Source organism: Gossypium hirsutum, chromosome D09, assembly GCF_007990345.1.
Source record: "Gossypium hirsutum isolate 1008001.06 chromosome D09, Gossypium_hirsutum_v2.1, whole genome shotgun sequence".
NCBI classification, from domain to species: domain Eukaryota; kingdom Viridiplantae; phylum Streptophyta; class Magnoliopsida; order Malvales; family Malvaceae; genus Gossypium; species Gossypium hirsutum.
The window spans coordinates 48,817,591-48,842,047 of record NC_053445.1 but is presented as its reverse complement, the minus strand read 5'-3'; the positions used below and the strand labels follow the sequence as shown (position 1 = coordinate 48,842,047).

At 32.1% G+C, this 24,457-nt stretch overlaps 2 protein-coding genes and 1 non-coding gene across 16 annotated transcripts; 2 read left to right on the top strand and 1 right to left on the bottom strand.

Moving 5' to 3' along the window:
* Positions 1–1,056: 1,056 nt before the first annotated feature.
* On the bottom strand, positions 1,057–3,865 carry LOC107890799 (chloroplastic import inner membrane translocase subunit HP30-2). 2 transcript variants are annotated; one of them, XM_016815365.2, is made up of 5 exons: positions 3,470–3,865; positions 3,092–3,207; positions 1,919–2,045; positions 1,527–1,675; positions 1,057–1,420 (listed from the first exon to the last, which is right to left on the bottom strand). In XM_016815365.2, the coding sequence occupies exons 1-5, from the start codon at positions 3,761–3,763 to the stop codon at positions 1,339–1,341; spliced, it is 768 nt and encodes a 255-aa protein (XP_016670854.1). In that variant the 5' UTR covers positions 3,764–3,865; the 3' UTR covers positions 1,057–1,338. The 2 variants fall into 2 exon arrangements, 1 of the variants encoding a protein (XP_016670854.1); XR_001682060.2 differs by having other exon boundaries at positions 1,300–1,420; positions 1,888–2,045; positions 3,470–3,863.
* A 3,591-nt stretch (positions 3,866–7,456) lies between these two features.
* On the top strand, positions 7,457–9,832 carry LOC107890798 (NAC domain-containing protein 62-like). The gene is given in 5 exon segments (NM_001326775.1): positions 7,457–8,019; positions 8,172–8,477; positions 8,554–8,886; positions 9,092–9,409; positions 9,491–9,832. Coding segments are annotated over 5 exon segments (1,626 nt in total). The 5' UTR covers positions 7,457–7,572; the 3' UTR covers positions 9,713–9,832.
* Positions 9,833–16,770: 6,938 nt separating this feature from the next.
* On the top strand, positions 16,771–19,963 carry LOC107890795 (uncharacterized). 13 transcript variants are annotated; one of them, XR_005918280.1, is made up of 6 exons: positions 16,771–16,934; positions 17,188–17,378; positions 17,515–17,552; positions 17,688–18,330; positions 18,401–18,594; positions 19,563–19,963. It is a non-coding gene; the product is annotated as an uncharacterized protein (transcript). The 13 variants fall into 13 exon arrangements; XR_005918277.1 differs by lacking the exon at positions 17,188–17,378 and having other exon boundaries at positions 17,515–17,583; XR_005918272.1 differs by lacking the exon at positions 17,188–17,378 and having other exon boundaries at positions 17,515–18,160; positions 18,268–18,330.
* The last annotated feature ends 4,494 nt before the right edge of the window (positions 19,964–24,457 follow it).

Here is a 24,457-nt window from a genome sequence, read left to right as displayed (position 1 = left end):
TTCCAGTTAAAACTTTTTACTATGTATTGTATTTTTAAATTATAATTTGATTATCAAGTCACTGATTTTTTTTATTCAACTTTCATTTAAAAAATTATAAAATTTGATTCAATCTATTTATATTAATTCACAAATAAATTAATGTTTTTTTTACTCTAATCTCCAATCCAATCCGATTTCAATCACTATGATTTTTTTATAGGAACTTTATAATTACGTGTCAGTGAGTGTGGAGATTGAGACAATACGGTCCGGTCCACATATGATTTGTGGAGTGGAGAAGCCACGAGGGCCACCATGGCCAGTCCTAATACCAGAAACTTCCACTGGGGGGGAAACCAAGGGGCGTGCATTAATATAAACAGCGCGCCAACCACATCATTTTATAAAAACAAACAACGGGATATTGCCAAATTTGCCTTGGCCTCCAGGGAACTGCACAGTGATAGTGGCTTCCTCATCCATTTCTCCACCAATCTTTTTGGCCCACTTCCTTACTCTCGCATCTATTGCGTTGGGTATAGGTTGCTTTCTTTCCTTCCTTCTATATCCACGACCCACCTATATACTTACATCCTTTAATAGATATTAATATTTCGATACGATTGATGTATTTGCCACCTTCTCGAATAGAATTTTAATCATATATTTTCATTTTAATTTCTTACATAGTAATATAGCTGATTTTGATCACAATGTATAAATACATGTGTGTGCACAAGTCACATGGGTTCATCGTAAAAATATAACTCGAATAGTTTCATCTTTATTCATATACAATGCCAGAGTTATTATAAGAAGTTAATTATTCCAAGGGAAGAATATTCATTGATTGCAGAACCCAAAATTCTTGAAATTTCAATATTCCGACGACATTTGTATTAGCTGAGAGCCTATGTGGGTGTAGTTAATTAAGCAGTTTCATAGGCTATCTGTGTGTTTAATTTTCTTTCAAGATTTCTATGAACGAGGAGTCTCATATCTCTCCATACTTGGTTATTCGTATATGAATAAGACTTGGGGTGTGGGATATAAGTATTTATCCCTATATGCAAATATCAAAATTGTTGCATTCAAGCTCTTGAATATATCATCCTATGTTTAGCATGAAGATATATCAAAACAATGACAAAAACAATTTCATTTCAATGAAAACAAAACAAAAAACACACACCTTCTCTGTAGTTTCCGAGATATATGAAAACGCCCCTTATGATGAACTGACTTTGATGATCAAACTTCACCCACGGCTTCCTCACTTCTCTCTCAATTTTGGGTCTCTAGAGACGACAAACCTGATGAAAGTGAGATCAAGTTCGACAGTCATAATTACCCTTCTTAGAAGGTGGAGCTAAAACTTTGAACATGATCGAGAATAAGGAGCCTCGGTCCGGGTGGTATTTTCACATCTCTAAGTGCACTGGAACACATTAGACAATTTCAAGGCCATCAGAATATATGCATAGGCACTGTTCATAAAATACTGCTCAGAAAGTTAAGTCACAATAAAATCTCCAATTACTTGCCTATCCGTGAGCAAAGGCAATGTGTTATCAGTTAACAAGCCTTTCTTGAAATTCTTCTCGTAGTTCTGGAGCCCGAGACTATTTAACATGGATCTTGTTCGGGAATAGTACATGTCCTCGACAGCTGGTTGTGATAACTTTTGTCCGAACTGAATAATAGTAAAAACAGCTGTTAGATAAGAAACTACAGGCCAGTAAAGCACTATCTTGAAATGGTACTCGTTCAGAATACTCAAATGTCAAAAGGGAAAACTAAGTTGAGAAGCTCATTGATATAGAAATTTCAGCAAATTCCAGCATATCAAATTCACAGCTTTTTAAGCAGTTAGTAACTGGAAATGGCTGAAAACAAGATGATGACCTCGATTGGCATAACGAGATGATTGATTAACCTGGAAAAGCACGCCTTGAATGAGTGCGAAAAAAAGTCCAGAAGTGACTGCATTTGCAGCCTGATTCGGGCCGCCCATGCCACTCACTAGAGAAAACATGGCCCCAGAACCAAAAGCCGCCACCATGCTGCAATAATAGAACATTTACGTTAAACAACTGTGAAAACCAAAGGTATAAAGCCAACTAATATTAAAACAAACAAATGAAGTCTACTGTTCTTTATTCAAACAACAAGCTTTGATCATCTATTCACCTTTGGCTTACCTAACACAAATATCCACAACGCTCAACAAAACGTAAATTATATTGCAATTCTACTTTATGATGGGAGAGAGCAGGTCAAGTAAGCAGAACATAGAAGTGGGGTGAAAGGTGGAATCTAGACAAATGAGAAAAAAAAAAAAAAAGAAGCTAGTGTCTGTTTGTCATCCATAAATGCACCTCCAAGTTTCTACATTGAAGGAATATAAGCTAGTTCGAAATGGCAAGATCTTCACCATTATCAGAATTGCTACAATAGAAAATATATAATCAGTTAATCACCTTCTAGGTGTAGCGGTTAAATGTTTGATCACCTTCTAACTAACCATTTAAAATATTTGCAGATGAGTTTCTAGTCATTAGATGCATAGAGATTAAAAAAATAAAGGGACCATGATCTCCACGTAGGCAAATTTCAGGCTATTTTCACTAGAAATGGAAATTAAGTTGGTTCCAGAAGGTGGAAAGACAACAAGTTGAGAGTTTAGGGAAAAATAAAGAGAAAAATGCCTTAACATTATGGCTCGACAACAAACCAGAGGAACAAATGAGAATAACTTGCTACTTTGTTGATGAATCCAACTTGCTACTTTTAGACCAAAGCAAAAGAGAAAAAGCCAACACAGATACATTACCGTAACACTTCCATGGTCTGGAAAAACATGTTTGACCATAACATTTGTAAGCTAAGACTGATTTGGCCCTTAAAAAAAGACAAAGATTTTCTTCCCATCTCAACAGGATCTCTCTGAAACAGCATAATCAAACAACAATACACAATGAAAAACAATTGTACTGTATGCATGTGTTAGCATGTCGTATTCCGATTGAACTAACAATATCCACTAGCTGTAAAACAACAGAATGAAAAAACAAATAAGATAAAGAAAACCAGGATTAAAAGGGTCCACCTAGATTGAACATCCTCCTTCCCTCTCAATCTTTTCATAACACAAGCTAGGCCAGCATTGACACCAGTCATCACAGCAAAATTACGAGCTTGTACCCAGGGAGCTCCTGATAGAGCCTATAATCAAAGTAAACATGTATAATTAAATGCTATTTAGAAAACCCTTCAGTGGTTGTAAGTTGTGATTAATCCCTCGTAAACAACACTAGTCAACAGAACTCAATTAGCATGCACTATCTAAGAACATGGTCTTCCCCAAAACCGAACCTTCACAATTAATGCATATTCTTTTTCGATATATGGAAATTACAGTTCTTTAAAATATCATGATTGCAGATAAGAAATGAAAGTAAAGCCAAAAAAAAAAAGGAAAAAGGACCTGGGCTTGCTTGAGAGAAGCCATTGCCTGATGATTGAGGGAAGCCTGAGGAGGAGTCGGAAAAGAAGAGGAAACATCTTTGGTGAGGGTGCCCATTAAAGCACCAATAGCAGCACCCTGAACGGCGCCTGTGGCGGTTACCACGGCCGCCTCGACTGGCATGGACTGTTTGTCTAGCCAAGCCTTGAACCCGTTCTCAACTTCCTTGAACTTGGCTTGCAATTGCTCCAGTGGGTTTTGGTGAGCCATCAACCCTGTTACCACCAACATTCCTTGCTCTTTTCCTCCTTCCATTTCGTCACAACTTCCGAATGTAATTTCCTCGAGTACCAAGAGAAAGAAAAGGCTTTGGAATTGTTGCCTGACCCTGACCTACATTTCCTACAACATCCATTTCCTCCTGTTTTGTTTTTAGTTTTGGATTTATTCAAGATTGGGCTTTTTGCTGAAACGTCTTTTCAGCCATTGTTTGACGGTCTCCTTTTTAAGGTTAAATATTTGGGCCCAAATATGAGCCAATCTCATAAAAGACCGCAAAAAAGTGTGAATTAGTACTGACTACTGAGAAATTGAAATATCGAAAAATTGATTCCAACTGATATTTTCGGTTGGATTCAGGTTTTGTATTATTTAGTTTTGTTTTGGGTTGATGTTATCATTCAATTGATATAATTGGGTTCGGTTTGAGTTTTTCGCATAGAATTTATTTTATTTAAATTAAATTAAATGAAAAAATATATGTTTTCAAAAATAATCTTAATAAAATGATAGATTAATTATTTTAATGTCTATATAAACTAATTCATTTAATCTAACTATTATTATATACAAAAATTTAAAGTAAATATTTAAAAAAAAAAGGTTAAGAAAGTGAGTTTTATATTAAAGTTAGTAAATTATTTCTTAAATGTAATATTTATAATTGTAAGCCTAATTTTAATTTTAATAAAATAGTTTAATAAATTTTTTATTTATAAAAATAGAAAAACAATTTTTCACTTGTAGTCTTAGTGGGTTTACCATGGGAATGTGCTGTCTTGCTGAACTGCAAGTTTGGAGACACTTTGGTGCCATTTTCGGGCTGAAAAGAAGGCCGATCACCGTCGCTGGCGGAGGGTGGGGCGTGGTTGTGGAAGGAAGGATTTAAGGGTATCAGGAAAAAAAAAAGGAAATTAATTACTCAAAAAAATTCAGGGAAATTTTACAAGAAAAATAATCAGTTCTAAATTTTTCTCTTTCAAATTAAAAATTGGTATAACTATTTTCAAGTTCCTTAAGTTTGATTTTTTATTTTTTACACAGTGCCACGTGGTAGCCCATGATTGGGCCACGTATCAAATATGTCAGTAATTAACCCCGTTAGGAGGAGGTACCAAACAAATTGATAGATGAAAATTAAACATTAGATACAATATTAGACATTTTGAAAGTAAAAGTATCACATTAAAAATTTATTATTTCAATACTTCTAAATTATTTCGTCAAAAGTTAAAAAAAATATGTGCCGTTTTTTGATTGGCATGTATGTCACATCATTAAAAAAATGACGTAGTTAGAATTGCATATTAATTTAATAATAATTATTTGGTATACTTATAATAAAAAAATTTAATACACAAATAGAGTTAAGATTTTTTTTATATGTCCTTAAATTGTATTTAAAAACTTAAAAAATAAATGGGTATGACATGTGACAAAATCTCAATTTATTTCAACTTTACTTGTAGAGTTAAAATTTTACACCGTTAATGTACCAAATAATTATCAGCTAAAACTTTAAATATCAAATTGAATATTTTAAAAGTATAAATGCCATATTAGAAAAAATACACCAAAGTATAGGGACATATGTGCCATTATCCCAAGAACATATTATAAAAGATCTTGTTTAGAAGAAAAAGTAAAATAAAATAAAAATTAGAAAGTGAAGAAAGAAAAAAACAGCGGATCAATTCAATGGGGATGTAAGGTTCGTAGCACTTTCCTAGGTAGCCACGTATGTTGGGTAGAAGCCACGCTTTTAAGTGTGACAAATTTTTCCACATGTCATAGCTTTATTGGATAGCTTACTTAATTCTCCACATTTTCTTCCTTATCGGCTCCTTGGTTTGGCCTCAGGTTTCGGAGTGAAAATGGGCCCTACAAATGAAATGAATGGTCGAATTGAAACGTACATTTGAATCAGCGGCCTAACAAGAAAAAATATTTAGGGCGGAAATTAAATAATTTTTTTATTTTAATATTTTATATCTTTATAATTTTTAAAAAAATAAATTAAAATTTATCATTTTTAAGGGACTCAAAGTGTAATATTACTTTTATTAATTAAAATTTTTAAAAATTTTAAAAAACTTAAATAAAAAAATTTTATTTTAGGGGAGTCGGGGCCTTGCCATCCCCTAGTTACACTCTGATTTCAGTTATCATCACTTATTTTAAAATTTTATGATTGTTAAATAAAAGTGGTTGGAGTGATTTGCAAAGAAAATAAAAGTTAGGCGTTTTATAGAGTAAACATTAGTCACGAGTTTTAACATTGCTTTATATGTAAGACGAGTAACTAACTCTCAACTACTAATTAAGATAAAAAAAATTATTAATCTCACCTAATCTTCATAATTTTTGACATGACATTTTAATCCCATGCTATTTTAATGTAATATTCTTTCATGTCAAAATTACGTACACACAAAAACTTTTAGGTCATAAACGCATATAATAGAAGTCTTTATAGATTAGATTGGGTCATAGTTCAAGTTTAAAAAGTTTTAAATTTGATAAATATGTAATATTTTTGCACCTACTTTATAAAAAATTTATTTTAGTATTTTATTTAATTTTTCTCTTTTTTAATTTTAAACTTGCGTTTATTGTCAAATTACTCAAGATGGATGAAAAACTTTACTAATTAGATATACACGTGGATGACACGTTAGCATTTAATTTAATTTTTTTTAATTTTAAAAATTCAAAAAAATCATTAAAATTATTTAAGAAGTATAAAAATTATAAAATATTTAATATTTCAAAATTAAATTAATTAATCAAATGCTAGCGTGTCATCCACGTGGCAATCCACGTGTGTGTCACGTTAGCAAAGTTAAAAAACATTAACTTTTCCATCTATTTTTAAGTGATTTGATAAAAATACAAGTTTGATGGCTAAAATGGATTTTTTTTATAAAGCTGGAAGGCCAAAAAATTCATTATGCCTAATATTTTTAGGGTAATTATGTAATAGATGTGACAAATGTCACATTTATTTATATATCTAATTTTTTTTATTTTTTATACTACACTTTGTAAGACGCTTGTGAAGACTTAAAAAACTTAACAGATAGCGTATAAGATAAATTTTGATATTTTTATTAATAAAATAAAGGTATTCATAAATGTATAATATATATTTTATTAGTGTTGTAGTTATTACAATTATTATTACTTAATTAAATTTTGGTTACTTGATTTTAAAAATTATAAAATAGTTACTAAATTTTTAAAAAGTTTAATTTAAGTCACTGAATTATTACGTATTTTAACAATTGGTTGATGCAATTAAATCATTATTTATCATATATAATATGATATAATATATATTATCCAAGTAATTTTCTGGAGGCTTTAAAAAATAAAAGTAACATCTTTAAGTAACTTTTTGAGTGTAAAATTACTAATGATTATTTTTCTAAGTTTTTGAGTGTGAATTTACTCGTATAATATTTTAGATTTAGTGATCAAAGTGTAAACTTGTTAATATCAGGGACTGTGTGTGCAGTTTACCCAAAAAATAAAAGTAACTAAAATCCAAACTACAAATTCCGCGTACAAAACGCGGCGCGGGTAATCAGAGAGTGAATTTCTAAGCTCCTTCCTATCGTTTTCCTTCACAGTATCCTCTGAATAGACGAATGGGCCATCTCCCTTTTCCTTTAAACTCTTAGCCTAAACCCTTCTAACTACTAATTTACTCCCCCATTTCTTCCTTTTTCTGAATCTTCTCTTTTCACCAACAAATAATTAAAAAGTTATTGGGTGTTTCGAAAATCTCCCTAAAAAATATATGTTTTTGTCCCTTCACTTTTCATTTTAGCAGGATTTTAGCAATGGGTGTTCTCTTACTGAATTCGCTCCCATTAGGGTTCCGGTTCCGACCGACTGACGAGGAACTGATCCATTTTTATTTACGGTCTAAGATAAACGGAAATAGAAACGATGAGATTGAAATTATTCGTGAAATTGATGTTTGCAAATGCGAGCCCTGGGATTTGCCTGACTTGTCTGCTATAAAAACCCAAGATCCGGAGTGGTTCTTCTTTTGCCCACTCGACCGGAAGTACCCAACCGGCAACAGGCTGAATAGGGCTACCGAGGCTGGTTACTGGAAAGCTACGGGTAAGGACCGCAAGATCAAGTCTGGCTCCACCTTGATCGGCATGAAGAAAACTCTGGTGTTTTACAACGGGAGGGCTCCTAGGGGAAAACGAACCAATTGGGTTATGCATGAGTACCGTACTACACTCGATGAGCTTGATGGTACCAAACCTGGACAGGTTCCTCCTTTTCTCATAGCTCTCTTTTGATTCTAATTCGAATCCCCTTTGCATCAATTTCTGTTTTTGATTCATATAATTGGTAGTTCAATTCTGCTAATTTGTACAAGCAGAAGTTCTTTACTTACATGTATTATTCGTTTTTCCTGCAGAATGCTTTTGTAATTTGTCGTCTATTCAAGAAACAAGATGAGACCATTGAAGATATAAATAGTGATGAAGTTGATCCATCTGTGTTGTCTCCTACTGAAGACATGGTGTCAGAGTTAGAAGTGCCTCAAGCCTCTCCTACGGTAAAACAGGAAGCCGAGAAAGCCTGCGATACCAGTGAAACATGTTTTGCCAGTTTTCGCGATGAAGTGATTTCAAATGCTGTTGCACCCATATTCGAGGGCAATAGTGACAACCATGATAATTATAATGAAATAGACCAAGTGGCTGAAATATCCCCTGCAGAGGTGAGGGAACAAGAAAACTGTATTTTGATTTAGATTTTGTCACCATTTCTGTAGCACTTATGTTATTCAATTTCAGGTGGATCTACTTGAGGAAGCTTTGAATCATTTTTACGATCCCATGATGGAGCCACTATTTTCTCCATTACACAATCAGATTGAAGCAGAGCAAGCACCTTGGATGTTTGATCATGTGGGAAACTGTTACAATGTGGAATTTGGACACGGCACAAACGAAAATGATCCTTATATTTCTAACTTCCTGGAGTCTATACTTAAAAATTCGGATGACTACCATGGTGATGACACTGGTAGTCAGAAGAATTCAGAATCTGAGACCCATACAACCATGACCATTGGCAAGGATGGTGGATTTTGCAGTAAACCTGATTCTGAAGTGGCCCAAGTGCTGGTGAGTAGAGGCAAACTAGTTACATGTCATTTATCATACTCTTTCTAGTTTCCACTGAGCATTGTAGTGCATCAAGATCATTCAAGTGTTATGCCTCATGCTTTTATGAATTACGAGTATTCATATGATATGCATATTTACATTTTCAACCATTAAGTAAAACCCTTTGTTTATATTAACATCAAGAATTTCCCTTTTGTTACAGCTTGGGACAGACACTGTCAACGGGGTGCCTCCTATAGGGACTGCAGAAGATTGTGGAATTCCAAACAGTGATGGAGAATTATTTAGCAATCATATGAATACATCTTGTGATGTTGATGGTGCTATCACTGGAATCAGGACCAGGTCTCGCCCTTCTCGAAGTCAACTGGACTCTGAGAACCCCTTGGCACAGGGTAATGCATCAAGAAGACTACGGCTGCAGTGTAAACTTCAGGTCCACTCACTTCACTGTGACAATGCAATATATAACCGGAGTGATGTAGAGATAGAAGATGATTCAAAATCAGTTGTTACAAAGGTGAGAAGTTTGTGACTGATGTAGTATAAAACCACTGTCAAATCCAGATACGTATCCGACCTTATTAAGTTGTCTTTGCAGGAGGAAAAAGTAGTGGAAAAGGATATCACTGTCGGCTGTAATGCTGATTTCGGCATTGTTTTGGGTTCAAAGACCATTGTTTCAGTTCGTAAAGAGACTTCATCTCGGTGGTCAAAGGTGTTTTCAGTGCATCACTCACGTAAACCATTTGCTGTTGTTTTTCGGGTAGCTGTGATGTTAATCTTGTTTATAGTTTTGATTAGCACACCAAAGGCCTTGTAACTTGATGCTACTTATCGCGTTTTGTATAGTTAACAGTAGCACATCACCCTTTTTTTGCCCCCATTTCGAGGATCGTATCTAGTTAGGGCTGCAGCTATGTTTTTGAGTGCTGACGTTTATGTATATGATATGAGTACATCTATTTAGTTGTTGTAGATACATATATATATTTTATTTTTGCATATTGCCTCATGAAAGCTTGTTTTTGAGATGAAGCTGAATCCAAGAGAAACTAGGTTAATGTTTTACCACTCATCACGTCCACATACTTGAAAAGAAAATCAGAGAATTTAAACATATTTGGCTCTCTTTATTGTGACCCTGCTGCAGTGCTGCTTACACCAGTAATAGGCTTCATTCCCAGCTTTAACATCGCTTGACTACTCTTTCTTCTCAGTTCTGCTTTTCTTTGAACTTCCATTAACACCCGCAAACGATGTTTTGATAGACGAAGAATCTATGTTGCTTGAGTATAAGCGTCCAATGCTGGTGTGTTTTAAAATTTTCAGGTTTTTGGAGAATTTTCTGATAGCCAGACGTCCATACCATGAAAAAAAGGGAAACAGACAGGAGCAACATAAAGGTATATAATACACAGCAAACAAAGAAATGCAGGGATGCATAGCAACTAGCAAATCAAAGGTCTACAATATAATAATAGTACATTGCTACTGATTGCATGCTTATAAACGATTTCAGATTGTCAAAGCTAATAAGCTGCAAAGCTGGTGTATTTTATGTTAATCAATTAAATTTTGAAAGCGGTGGGGGGGGTTATGTGTGAGAGAGAGTTATAAATGCTGAAATTCAAGAACTAGTTTTGATTCATTCTGTTTTGGGTCAACAGTAACCTAATCAACATTGTCATTATGATTAATTGCCACCACTACCATCCAGGCTTCATTTGGATCTTGACCTTCATGTCATTTTCTTTTTTTGTCATTATAATGTTTGGAGGTGGGGAGATGTCATTTTTATTAGTTTTCATAATGTTGGGTAGCACTTACCTGGTTTAAATCGTAAATAAAAATAAAATCATATGTACATCTTAAATTAATAAAACTAAATAATTTCATTGCTTGTCCCTGTACAACGTTCGTACAGTTTTATATTTTTTTCTACTCTGTTAAATATATATATATAACCCATTGTGTTTCTTCGTTAGTTCTCATCCTTGATGCTTCCCTCCCATGTTTCTTCTTTGGTTCTAATTTTGTTTATGTTATTGTTTTTCTTTTTTCTTTTTAAAGATTCAATCTTCCATGGAGTTGGGCGGAGATTTTCAAATGCTGATTGTAAATTTAATGGGCGTGAATTTTGGACCAGAGATTTAATATGTATTACTACAAATCAAAATGAGTCAAAATCATGTTTGGATCCATACTTTATGCACCTTTCTTTTACTTTATGTTTGTTTCGCTTTAAAAATTGAGGTTTTATGAAAAAAAATGTTTAAATTTATTTTGATTCTTGGTTAAATAATATTTATAGTACATGTATGAATACATTGATTGTAATTATAATTTTAAAAAAATTAAATTTATGAAAGTATATAAATTTATCACCACATTATATCATCGAATCTATCAAACAATTCATTAAAACCATGTGAATAATTCAACACCACATTATATCATTGAATCTATCAAACAATTTATTAAAACAATAATGGAAGCGAATAACACAATTGAATAATTACATAGATATAATCATATATAAATCTAATGTAACATTGTAATAGGCAAGTAATGGTTAATGGGTTATGGTAGGTTATTTACAAGTCATTTAAATTAATTTTTTAAGTATACGTTTTATTTAATTTGAAAATTAAATTTATTTTTTTTGCCAAGTTTAATTTAATTTAAGAAAGTTAAATCTGAGCCTGACCTGATTCATTTATATTTAAATTTTTAGATTAATTTTTATTTATAAATTTTTTTAAAATAATATAATACATTAAATGCACTAAAAATATTAAAATATTTTTTTAACTTATTAATAATAAATATATTAAAAACATCACCATAAATATAATAAATGTTTTATTATATTAAAATAATAATAAATATTTTATTGTATTAAATATAATTTTTAAAATTTTATATTTTGGGTTATGTTATTTAGTTGGGTAAGTTTCTTTTTAAATTTTAGATAATAAATTTAATTGTTTTTAGGTTAGTGTTTAAAAAATAAAAATAAAAATTATTATTTGACATATATAATTAATATAATATTTTTTTGTAACATAAATATTGAGGCTATTTTTTACCTAAGGTCTGACTCATATAAAAAATAAAAAATAAATTTTATTTAAATCAATCTTATATTTTATTTAAATCCAAGCTTGTTTTCGGAACTGAGTGGACACCCGGAGAATGAATAAATTTCCAGCACTACAGGAAATATGTAGTATCTTCATTATCGACAAGAAGCACCAATTCCCAGCTCGCATCAACCGCAGATTCAATAAAACGTAAAAGCTAATATTATCCCACAAAGGTTTCGAAACAGTTCAACCCATCGAACTGCGGCGCCACCTTTGGTGGCGGTGGTGTGTCCTTCACCTTTTGGTTTCGTTTCGCCGGCGTACTCCCGATCGACCACCGAGTCCCCGCGCCTCCGAATTCCTGAACAAGTTAAAAAAAAAAAAGAACCATCATGAAATAAGTAACACACAACCAACTTCGTTATAAAAATTCATATCGATTTGGGCTCTGAAAACCGACTCATCAACCAAAAAAAATAATATAATAAAAAAATTACCTTGGCTTCTGAATGACGAGCAAAAGAATAAATCCCGGCGGCAGCAATGGCAACAGCTGGGATGGCGGCATAGACTGTAGTGGAAGCCATTGATACGAAAGATTTGAGTTTCAAAAAGGAATGAAAAATTAATAATCTAAATTTCTTTCTAAGCAAAGCGAATGAATGACGAAAGATTGGAAGTGATGGAATTATTTATATTTACGGAAATGGTATTTGAAGGGCTAATGTATTTAGGCGGCTTCGAATAGGGATACAACAAACTAGTGGTTATTTTTTTTTATAACCTAAATATGTATAAGAGAAGGAATCTGAATTTCAGTATCATTGCTCAAAATTCCACAAGATTTTTGTTGATGTCCGAATTTATCGCGATTTTTTTTTCGTTGGCCTAAAGCATGTTGGGAATAAATTTAACGAATTGAAAGTTGATTGCTTTCGTTAAAAACTAAGGGCTAGTTTGGATGGGTGGTGTGTTTACTTCCAGTGAGGTTAAAAATAGCGGTGACGGTGAGATTAGTTATTGTAGCGGTGAGATTGGGTACTGTAGCGGTGAGATTAGCAACAATAGTGGAGTGTGTGTTTGGATTCAAACACAGCTGTAGCGGTGATGTGAGAATGAAAAATGACTATTAAGGACATCAGATTAGAATTGATATATAATAGAAGTTATTTAAATTATTTTACTTTTTTAAAATTACTAAAATATGCAAATTTATTTAATAAAATATTAAAATGTATCTTCCAATATTTTAATGAATTATATAATTAATTTAAATTATTTATTAGATAAAATGATAATTATTTTTAATTTTTTTATAGTTATAATTAAATATTTTTTTATAACAATGCTAAATATTATTTTCACAAATAATAACATTATACTTGGATCAAATTTTGAAGTATCTAAACGGATTATTTTTAATAAAAAAATATAGTAACATAAGACATAACAAGTTTCATTATTACTAGAAATTAGATTATGATACAAAATGTGTTTACAAATATTGATTCATTAAACTAGTTGTAATGGTTTCCCTTAATATTGTGATTTCAAGGTCACTTTCTCTGTTAGAAGAACTTGATTCACCTTTGTCAAACTGGCTTGAAGAGACTGGCATGTCCGGTATATTCTCAAATTTTCGAAAATCCTCATCATTTGACCAAGCATGTCTTCGAATGTAATTATGCAAAACCATTGTTGCAATAACTATTAAAACTTGCTTGTCGAATGAATAACTTGGAATATCTCTTAATATTGGCCTTTTTTTTTCCACACTCCAAATGTTCGTTCAATCACAGAGCGTAATGAAGAATGGGCATGATTAAAGATTTCTTTTTTTCCAGATACTTGATGATTACCTCGACGAAAATCAGGTAAATGATATCGTTCCCCCCTATATGGACCTAGAAAACCTGTCATTTGTGGATATCCAGAATCCACAAGATAATATTTTCCTGCAAAAAAAGTAAAACATAATATCAAGTTTAAAAATAAATTAAAAATTTTAATATTTTTTATGTAAAAAGTAATTAAAAAATTAAAGTTCGACCTGGTGGAGGGTGTGGAAACTTCAACTCTTGCTTTCTAAGTGCTTGCAAAAAAATTCTACTATCATGTGCTGTTCCTTCCCAACCAGGAAATGCAAAAATAAAGCACATGTTGAAGTCACAAGCTGCCATAATATTTTGAGTTGATTCACCTTTCCGTCCGATATAAGGTATTTGAGAAGAAGGCGAAATGCATGCTTTTATGTGTGTTCCATCTATGGCCCCAATACAATCCTTTAAAATAAATACAAGTAATGAGATAAAAGTTAGAAATAATTTATGTTTTAAAAATATAAAGATTGTGTAAATTTTACCTTAAAGTGAGGCCAATATCTTGTATCATGTCGAATATGGTTCGGTACTTCCTCGAATTGACCTTCAATGGGTTTAATCATGTCTATTCCCATTCGAGCAAATATATGCAACATATCAGTAAAAATTCAACTAACAGTTTCCCCAGATCGTTGAAATCGCTCTGTTGCATTTGAATTTGATTCTCTATTTCCAAGAATGTACAATGATAATGCTAACTTCTCCATCGCCGATACTTTCCCATTCTTTAAGCCATAATTTGTTTGCAAATCATGCAACAATCTGTGAAATATATTTTTTGGCATCCTAAAACTAATCATGCAACGATCATCGTGCCCATTTAATACTTCGTCCACCCACATTTGACCAGTATAATTTCAATCCATACGCGGTTGCATAGTGAAATAAGTTTCATGGTGTACCAATACACTGCTTAACACATATTCTTCCTCTTTATGATAATTGTTGTGCTCAACTTGGGTAACAATTGTGGCTATTCTTCGTTGAGCTTCTTCACTTAATTCAGAGGTATCATAATTCATATCAAAACTATTATACATATTGTTTAATTCATCCATAACCTGAAAAAGTAATCAAATGAAAGTAAATTAATATTTCGTGACATTCTATACAACACAGAAACTTGATTAAAAGCATAGCATAAAAATACCAAACATAAAAAGTTTCATACATTAGTTTTACATATAAAAAAGTAGTATAGTTATATTACAATAATAATTCTAAGGGGCTTATGGTGGAGGTGGTTGATGGTATGGTTGGAAGGGAAATGAGGATGTTGCTACCAAGGACGAAAATGATGCAATTGGATTTTATTCAGCATACTCGCGTCGAAGCCACCAAACCCTATCATCTGGATCTAAGTTTAAAAACACTTATCGTTTCACCGGTATTTGGAACATTTTGGTGGCAAAATAGTACAGTTCATCTTTTTTTGGAATTTCTTCTCCCAAAGCACGCAAAGCATCCATTGCATTTGAAATAGTATATTGAGAGTGTGGAAAAATAATTTCATTCACTGACTTCCTTGGACTAGACATGCTCTCACACAATTTCTCAATCTGGGTAGTTAATGTATTTCTTGATGATTTTCTACTTAAACTTGATTTTTTTCCTTTATCGTGTACAACCTCAAGTGTTTGCTTTCTTCGATCAGGGATTTCATGAAAAGGGTTTGATGGTACCTCGTCAGGAGGAATACCTTCATTCTCGTTACTATGTTCATCTGAATCACCAAATCCCTCATTAGGTGCATCATCTCCCATAGGAACCCCACTTGGAAGAACACCAAACGGAGGTGCCCATGCGTTCTCTCCAGTGGCTAAAATGCCACCAAACATTTGCCACATTAACTTATTCAATCGTGGTTCAATTCCTTTCTTCTTAAATCCTTTAAAATCAAGATTTTCCTACATAACATGTTAAATTTAAATGTTATACTAAGATTTTTATAATTATAAATTATTAATTTCAATAAACTTTATGCATTAAAATAATGATAAAGTTAACACTAACCTGTATTTTTGCAGCCCACTATTCTTCCGTAGCATCGACCGTCTTTTTAGATGAACACCATCCAATACCAGTAGATTCTTTAAGCAACTCCCTCCATAACCTCCATTCCTTTTTTAATGTATCCCACTTATTTTTCAATTGAGGTTTTCCATAATTTTTTTTGTGTTTTTGCTTGAAAAAGAGCAATGACATTTTCCCATCCTTTTGAGTTTAGATGAGTTGTCGGTCTATTACCAGCATTGACTTCATTCACGCAAAGTTCACAAAATATCAACGTCAGCTCATCATCCCAAACAGCTTTTGTTGCTAAGCTACTATCTCTGTCCACAAAATTTCGTGTCTTTACCATTTATTGTCATTGATATAATTCAGTCAATGTGCTAGCATTCACCAAGAAGCATAGAGAACATATATGGTCTATAAGTTATTTTAGACGTCTCCCAATGCTAATCTTTATCTAGCCACACCCAAAAAAAAAACTGGCACCTTAATTGAAGCTTCAACTTAATGGAAAAAGGGAAAATGAATGCAACAAAAATATAATTTTCAAGTCTCATATTTACTCCTTTTTTGATTCTCTTGGATACAAGACATATTTATATGGATATCAGACTTAAATCTCTAGGGCAAACTAATAAAATTAAAGAAAAAATCTGCAAGAACCATTGGTTCACGTTTATTGCTTAAAAATCTATCTACAATACAATTTCTTCATGTTTCTGTCAAATAAAATTAACAAATGCTAATTTTTTTATCTATTTTAGAATGATTTGACAAAAACTAAAAATGAAAATACTCAAATAAATTTTCTTCTAAAGTTGGAGACTAAAAAGGTTATTATGCCAAAAAAGAATAATAATAAAACAGATAAAATGTTTATGTTCAAAGAAGCATAAAATTAATACGTGTAATTCACAGGAATTTGACCCGGCGGAGCCACCGAGGGGAGAAAAAAAGAAAGAAAAGCTCTTTCGTTCTTTGTAATATTGGCGTAGGCAAAATAAATCCATTAGGCTTCAAAGATTGAAACTAACCGATTATGGCTTCCTTGGAGATTATGTAGGTCAGATCGCTTCTTTCTTTGTTTAATTCTCTCTCTTTTTTTTTCTGATACTTTTTTTCTGATTATTTGAAATTCAATGTGATTTTAATATAAGAGCAAGGCAGTTTTTCATTTATTCTTATTTTTCTGTTATATTTTTGTGAATAATATTTGGTGAATATGTTTTGATCTCTGTTGTAATTTGTTAGATTTAATCATATTCATTTTTTATGTAAATTTTTGCGGATTAATTAATGGAGTTTTTTATAAAAAGATATGTAGGCACGGATCTTTCCTAGCTTTGCTAAAGAAAGTATGAGGCATTGGTTATATTCAATTCCTCATATGTTGATAGACTGGTGGATTGTTATATTGAAATTGTATCAAATCCAGTGGTTCTATGTTCTACCTTCATGCTACTGAGTTTGCAGCAAATTTTTTTAGGTTCATTTTTCTAATTCTCAGGTATCTTTGGTTATATTTCTGCATGTTCTATCTTTACTGGAATTGGTAATTATATGTTTGTTGAAATTCAGCTGATTAAGGTAGTTTTATTGGATTGTATTTTAAATGTTGGTGACTATTTGGGAGTAAATTGCAGGCGCTTGTATCGATTGGGAAGGATGATGGAATTAAAGGGTACTGGAAGGGCAATCTTCCTCAGTTCTTTGTAGTTTTTACTTCCACTCTTTATTTTGGGATTAGATTTCGATAATGTAATTGTGATGGTTTACTGAGCTACTGTTGACATTGATTTAGTACTAAATGGTTCAGGTGATAAGAGTTGTACCTTACAGTGCAGTCCAGCTCTTTGCTTATGAAACTTATAAGGTAATAAAAGAATATGCATAATGTAATCTTAGAATTATATTGATGCTTATTGAGTGTCCCTCGATGGAGTTAGTCGTTTGATTTCTAGTCCCTATTGAATTCTAAAAACTTTTCACGGGAAAAGATGGCGAGCTATCTGTTCTCGAAAGACTTGCTGCTGGAGCTTGTGCTGGCATGGCATCTACATTTGTAAATGGTTCAATAATCAAGTCTTCTTATATTATTGTTTAGTGCAAGTTTTTTGGTTATGAATATAACTTAAGTGATTTTAGTCTAAAATTTGCATGTTCATCAGGTTTTTTGAGAGTTAATCAGACTCGTGAAACTTTGGGCCAATGGTGTGTTGTGTTCATCTCATTCGGGGTGAAAGAGATGGATTTGGGGGAAGATGTTGATGCTGTTGATGGTGGTTTGTAGTATGTGAGAAGAGCGATAACTAGTTTTCATTCAATTGTGGTATGTTTTATCCTTAAATAAGTCACTGTGCCTGGCATTTAAGTTTCCTGCTTTACATCATTGACAGGAATGGATCGAGGCATATGGGGGCAGTTCACTCCTCAAAACAATTTATAAGGCTCTAGATTAGGTGAGTGTAAGTTCGAAATGACTAAATGCAAGTCTCAACAGCTGGTAATTTTAAATACCCGGTTATGCAGGTTGTGAAACTCTCGGAGTGCGAAATTTATAGTTATAATCCTGACTCTGATGCCTTTGATTTATACTAGTTCAGCATCAGCCAACACAGTACCCAACATTGGAAGAACTAAGCATAGGAATGATCAAATTCAAGGCCTTTGATTTGGGTTGTCATCAGATTGCTCGTAGGGTCTGGAAGGACTATTATGCCAAGGTATTTGCATTTATGTATGTGTGTATATATATTTTTTCAATAAGAAACCAACTAAAAAATTCAAGTATTAATCAATTGTTATCACCAGTTTAATAAGAAACATGTTAATGGATGGTTGGATGGTGAAAAGACTCAAAAGACAGCAAAATTTTGCCCATATACATATTTGCTTGGATGTATGCCCATATTTTTGCTGTAATTTTGTGATGAGAGAATTTTGTTATATTTTACAAAGCATAGGTCATCTTTTAACAGGTATGGATGAATTTGGTAACCTACCTATGTGATTGAAATCGTTTTGGGATAGTTTTAGCATTTTTTTTATATTTTGATTTATTTTAGAAATTATTAATAATCATTAATAATTTTATTTTTAATAACTTTCATAGCTTTTTTTATTAAATTTTATTTTTTTAATAATAATATTCCAAAATGAATTTGTACATATAGTTGTTTAGTCATTTGTTCAAGTTAATTATGAATGTGAAAATTTTATTTTTTTAATGATAATATCTTCTTGCACCTAGTAGGTTGGATTGATGCTAAGAGGAATGGGATAAAATTCCTTTTATTAGGTGATGCAGGCCATGACTGTTTGATTTCTTTCTTCCCTAAAGTACCAAAAATTCCCTTCGATAAAAGAAGGAATTATAAGATCATATATGCTTGTGATATATGGTATATGGTATATGGTATATGGTACTAACCCCCTCACGATGAACTTGTGTTAGGCATGAAGTCGTATAGCAAACCTACTAAACTTGTTCATATTACTACAAGCTTTTGTTGTTTCGTTTGTTTAGTTGTGCTTTGTTTTGTTTTTGATAGTTTTAGTTTTTGAGGGTTTGAGACATGAATCCATCATTGCTGGAGACATGAATATGGATGGTATTATTACTGATTTTTTTTTTTTTTTATCAGGTCTCTTTCATTAGATAATAATGTTTTAATTATGTTGATTTATATAGGTTAGAAGGGAGAAAATTAGTGAAAGAATGAAGTATCTGCAAGATTTAGTACCAGGATGTAACAAAATCACAGACAAAGCTGGTATGCTGAATGAAATCATCAATTATGTTCAATCTCTTCAACGGCAAGTAGAGGTAAAAAAATAATGGAGAAAGAACATATGGATTTGTGTTTAAAGGAAAAACAGAAACTACTTTCATACAATTCAAACACATATATAGAGTAGAAAAAGAAGGGTTTTCACTTACCAGATCAAAGTTGAGAACAAGATTGATAGGATGAGTAGAAAAATATAGCTTCTTTGAGAGTCTGCTCTGCTGTTACGGTGGAGTTTTGTTACTGTCAATTGAAAAGCAGGGTTTTTTGCATTTTGGGAATGAAATTAACTTAATATTTTTAAGGATAAAATGGTAAAATAATAAATAAAAGTAAGGCTATTTTTGTCTGTTATAATGTCAACTGCTCAGTTTAGCCTCCACTGCTGCTATTTGCTCCAGCTGAAAATCAGCTGATCAGTGTGGTTGAAAAGAAACCTCACTGCACTGACACCCTCAACCAAACAACACAGTAGTGAGTTTGGCACCATCTTTGTAACATCCCGACCCGCGTCCGTCGCCCGGATTAGAGTTACGAGGCATTACTAAACAAAGCACACATTTGAAAACACATAAAACTCAATTTAAACAATATGATCATGAACAAAACATTTTTTTTAAACCAAACTGATCACAAACATGGAAATTAAACCATTTTCGCATGGCTACTTATATTTTATGATCCAAAACTAACCAAAAACAAACTCAAGCCTATACATGCCATAAAATCGAGATCAACTTAACAAAATACCAAAAGAAGTCGATAGTGTGATAGACTATGCTGATGATCCCCGAGCTCGTAACGCGACTCCAAAATCTATAAAACAAATGGACAAAAACAATCAAAGTAAGCTTTTATAGCTTAGTAAGTTTATAGCAAATTAAAAATACATATAAACGAACATATGTATAAACATTATATGCTTATAATCAAGTTACAAACACAATCATTAATTGCATACACTAATTTCTAATATACTTATCATTTGGATTTCATCGAATGCATTTCTATGATCTTTCAATACATATGTCAAAAGCTTATATTTTTACTTATCAACTTCATGAACCAAATGCACATTTATACTTCTAATCCACATGTGCCGAATGCATACATGTATATTCAACAATCTTCATAACAACCAATATATATGTGCCTATTCACTAAACACATAGATCCAAACATTTATATGCTCATCAAATACATATAAATAAATGTTCACATACTTATCCATTATATATAACCCAAAATTATTTACATATTTATATATATATCAAATGCATATAATCACTTAATTTAACATATTCACCGGCACTTAACCTGCTAAGCTTATAGCCTGATTCAGATCACCGGCACTTAGCCTGCTAGGTTTATAACCTGATTCAGATCACCGGCACTTAGCCTGCTAGACTTAAAGTCCGAAAAATTCACCGGCATTAAGCCTGCTAGGCGCTTAGCCTGAAAATTTCAATTTCACAAATACAAAGATGATTCCTCGTACATTTCTTAATAGCAACACATGTTCATAACATTTATGTATAATTCACAACCTCAACTTTATCTCCAAAAAATTTGTAATCCATGTTCGAATCATACAAGCATTTACAAATTATATTTTTAATCCAACTCAAGTATTTGTATATGTATTTATATCTATTCGAACCACACACATGCATATGTAAAGTCCATACTTTACATTCATTTCAAAAACTTATATATATACACATAACTATATATTCGAACCTCACACATATGCATGAATATATAGAATTCATACTTTTAATTCCATTCAAAAACTTATACATGTATATACATATATATTCAAACCTTATATATATAAATATATCATCCATACCTTTAATTAAACTCAAGATCTTATACATATTCATATATACATAGTCGAACTTCATTTATGCATATATATAACATTCATACTTAACTAATTTCAATTCATATATTTTTAATTATAGCTTATCAAATATAAAATAAATATACATATATATATGCTGATTTAATAACATTAAATTGCTAATAGACTTACCTCGAACGATGTAAAATCGAAGTCGGACGATTATTCGACTAATTTGGCTTTTCCCCGATCTAACTTCGATTTATTTGGTTCTCGATCTAAATATATTCAAAATGAGATAATTTATTTATTAACACATTCAATTTAGTCCAAAAACACATAATTTGGAAAATTACTATTTTGCCCCTAATATTTACACTTTTTGCAATTTACTCCCTATTGCATAAAACACAATTTACACAAAATTTGCCCCATACCACACAAGGGCCGAATATTCATGGTTCTCATACAAGTCCACACATTTCATTTATTTCACATTTTAGTCCCCAAAAAATTTAATTTCACAATTTAGCCCTATTTACTCAATTTCACTAAAAATTCAAAGACAAAACATTTTAATCTTTCACCCATCTTTCATATTTCATCATCAACTATCGAAAAGCTCAAACATTCATCAATGACATATCTCAAAATCACCATCAAATTCTAAAATTAAAGCAAGGGTCTTGTAGTACACAAAGCAACGATCTCAAAAACGTAAAAATTATAAAAAAAACGAAACAAAACTAACCTTAATCAAGCTATGAAAGTGCCGAATTTTAGAAAGCCATTAAAAAAAACGAAACAAAACTAACCTTAATCAAGCTATGAAAGTGCCGAATTTTAGAAAGCCATTGTTGGGTTCTTCACGCTTAACATTCGGCTAAGAAAAGATGAAAACATTCATCTTTTCATCATTTATTTTTAATTATAATGTTTAATTTAACAATTGACTAAATTAACCTTATTATAATAAATATATATAACATATATATTAAGGTCAATTATGTCATATGCCACCCACTGTCTACTTTATGGTCTTATTGCATCATAAATCCTCCCATTTAAAAAGACATCAACAATTAGGTGCTTTTATAATTAACCCCTAAATTTTTATTTTACGCGATTAAGCCCTTTTATTAAACCAGACGCTTAAACGACGAAATTAGAACACGAAAATTTCACACAATCAAATGCACACAAAATAAACACACAAAATAATATTAAAATATTTTTTTGACTCGGACTTGTGGTCTCGAAACCACTATGTCCGATTAGAGTCGAAATCGGGCTGTTACAATCTTTTCCTTCAAAACGTGCCTCACTGCCTCAATCCAAAGGAGCCCTAAATATGCCGCTCAAAAAATTCACGTTTTGGTTAGGTTGGAGAGAATGTTAAAAAGAATCAACCAAATGCTCTTACATCATCCATTTTTAATTTAATTGATCCAGAATTAGAGTTCTTCGTGGTCGGATTGGGTCTTAACAAAACTTTAAGCTCATATTAGGTTTGGCTCAAAAAAATAGCCTAAATTTTTGCTTAAATCCGGCTCAAATAAAAATACAAAACTCGAGTTCGACCTGCATTAAAAAATTATTTTATTTTTGTATAAAAAATTAAAAAATATAATACATCAAAAATACTGAGAGCATTAAAATAAATCTTTCCCAATAAATTGAAAATAAATTGAAAATAAATTAAAAAAATCTTATTTAAGTAGCAGGCAAATGCCTCTAAAATAGTAGCAAATTTAACAATAAAACAAAATTTATACAATATCCGATCAATAACAACAAAATAGTAGTAACATAATAGTAAAATGGAAGCAAAACAGTTGGAAAACAACAGCATAACAACAATTTTTTTTTACAAGTTCGGGTAGAGCTCGAGCCAAAAAATATTATCTGAGACTTGACCCATTTCCTAAACGAGTATTTTTTTTTGTTCAAACTCATTTTTTAGACCTATAATTTTTTTTCCAAACCCTCCCACTATTTGAGCAAGCCTTCGGGCCAAGTCGATAGCCCGACCTATGAATAAGTTTATTGAATATGAATTCAATTATGAATTTTTTTAAAAATAAACACAATAAATAAAAAAATATAAATAAAAAAACCTTTTTTTACAAATTATAATAAAATTAGATATTTAAATTAATTTAATTTGTTTAACGGTTAACATTTTATGGCACCAATTGGAGCACCTGTGCAACCGGTCGGTCTAACCTTCGACAAGCATAGTCATAGTTGAGTGGAGTACCTCTCCTCCAATGGATTTTGACTTTCTTTCGGGTGTTCTCTTCTTCCCATTTTGGGCATTCGCTTTCCCATCGTTTCTATTCAGGACGTTTTTCCCACCTCCACGAGGTCCCCTTCTTCAATTTCCAGAAAGTACCCTCCATCAGATTTAAATTAAGTTGCGACGGTACCATGAGTTGTGATGTTGACCTTGGCAAAGAATAGAGCATAGACGACACAATCAAGTTTTTCGCGCTTTTGATGACCTACTGATGGGTCCTCTTCAGGCACCATTCTTTGGGACGTGTTAACACCACTGGTTTTCTTCGTCGATCTCAATCCTTATATCATAAGGCTCCTTGTGGTCAGACTCAAGATAGAGCAAGACCTTAAGCTATGGAGGGACCGTTGTTTCAATTGACAATTTAAGTATAAGATCACTAGCTGCAAAACATTCGTAAGGCAGTCGAAGTTGCACTGTAAACTTCTTTCCCGGACAGCGCTGTTTAAAATGAGCCATTTCCAATAAGTTCAAGTCTGGTGGGTAGCTCGCATGGGATGTGGACTAATACAAACATAATAACCCCACCGGAAATTAAAATCACTAATATACGACATTGGTCATCCGAGCAGTCAAGTTCAAATAATTTATGACAGGTAGAGATGTTCATGAGTTACGGCGGGTCGGATTTAACCGAGTCTAAACATAATTTA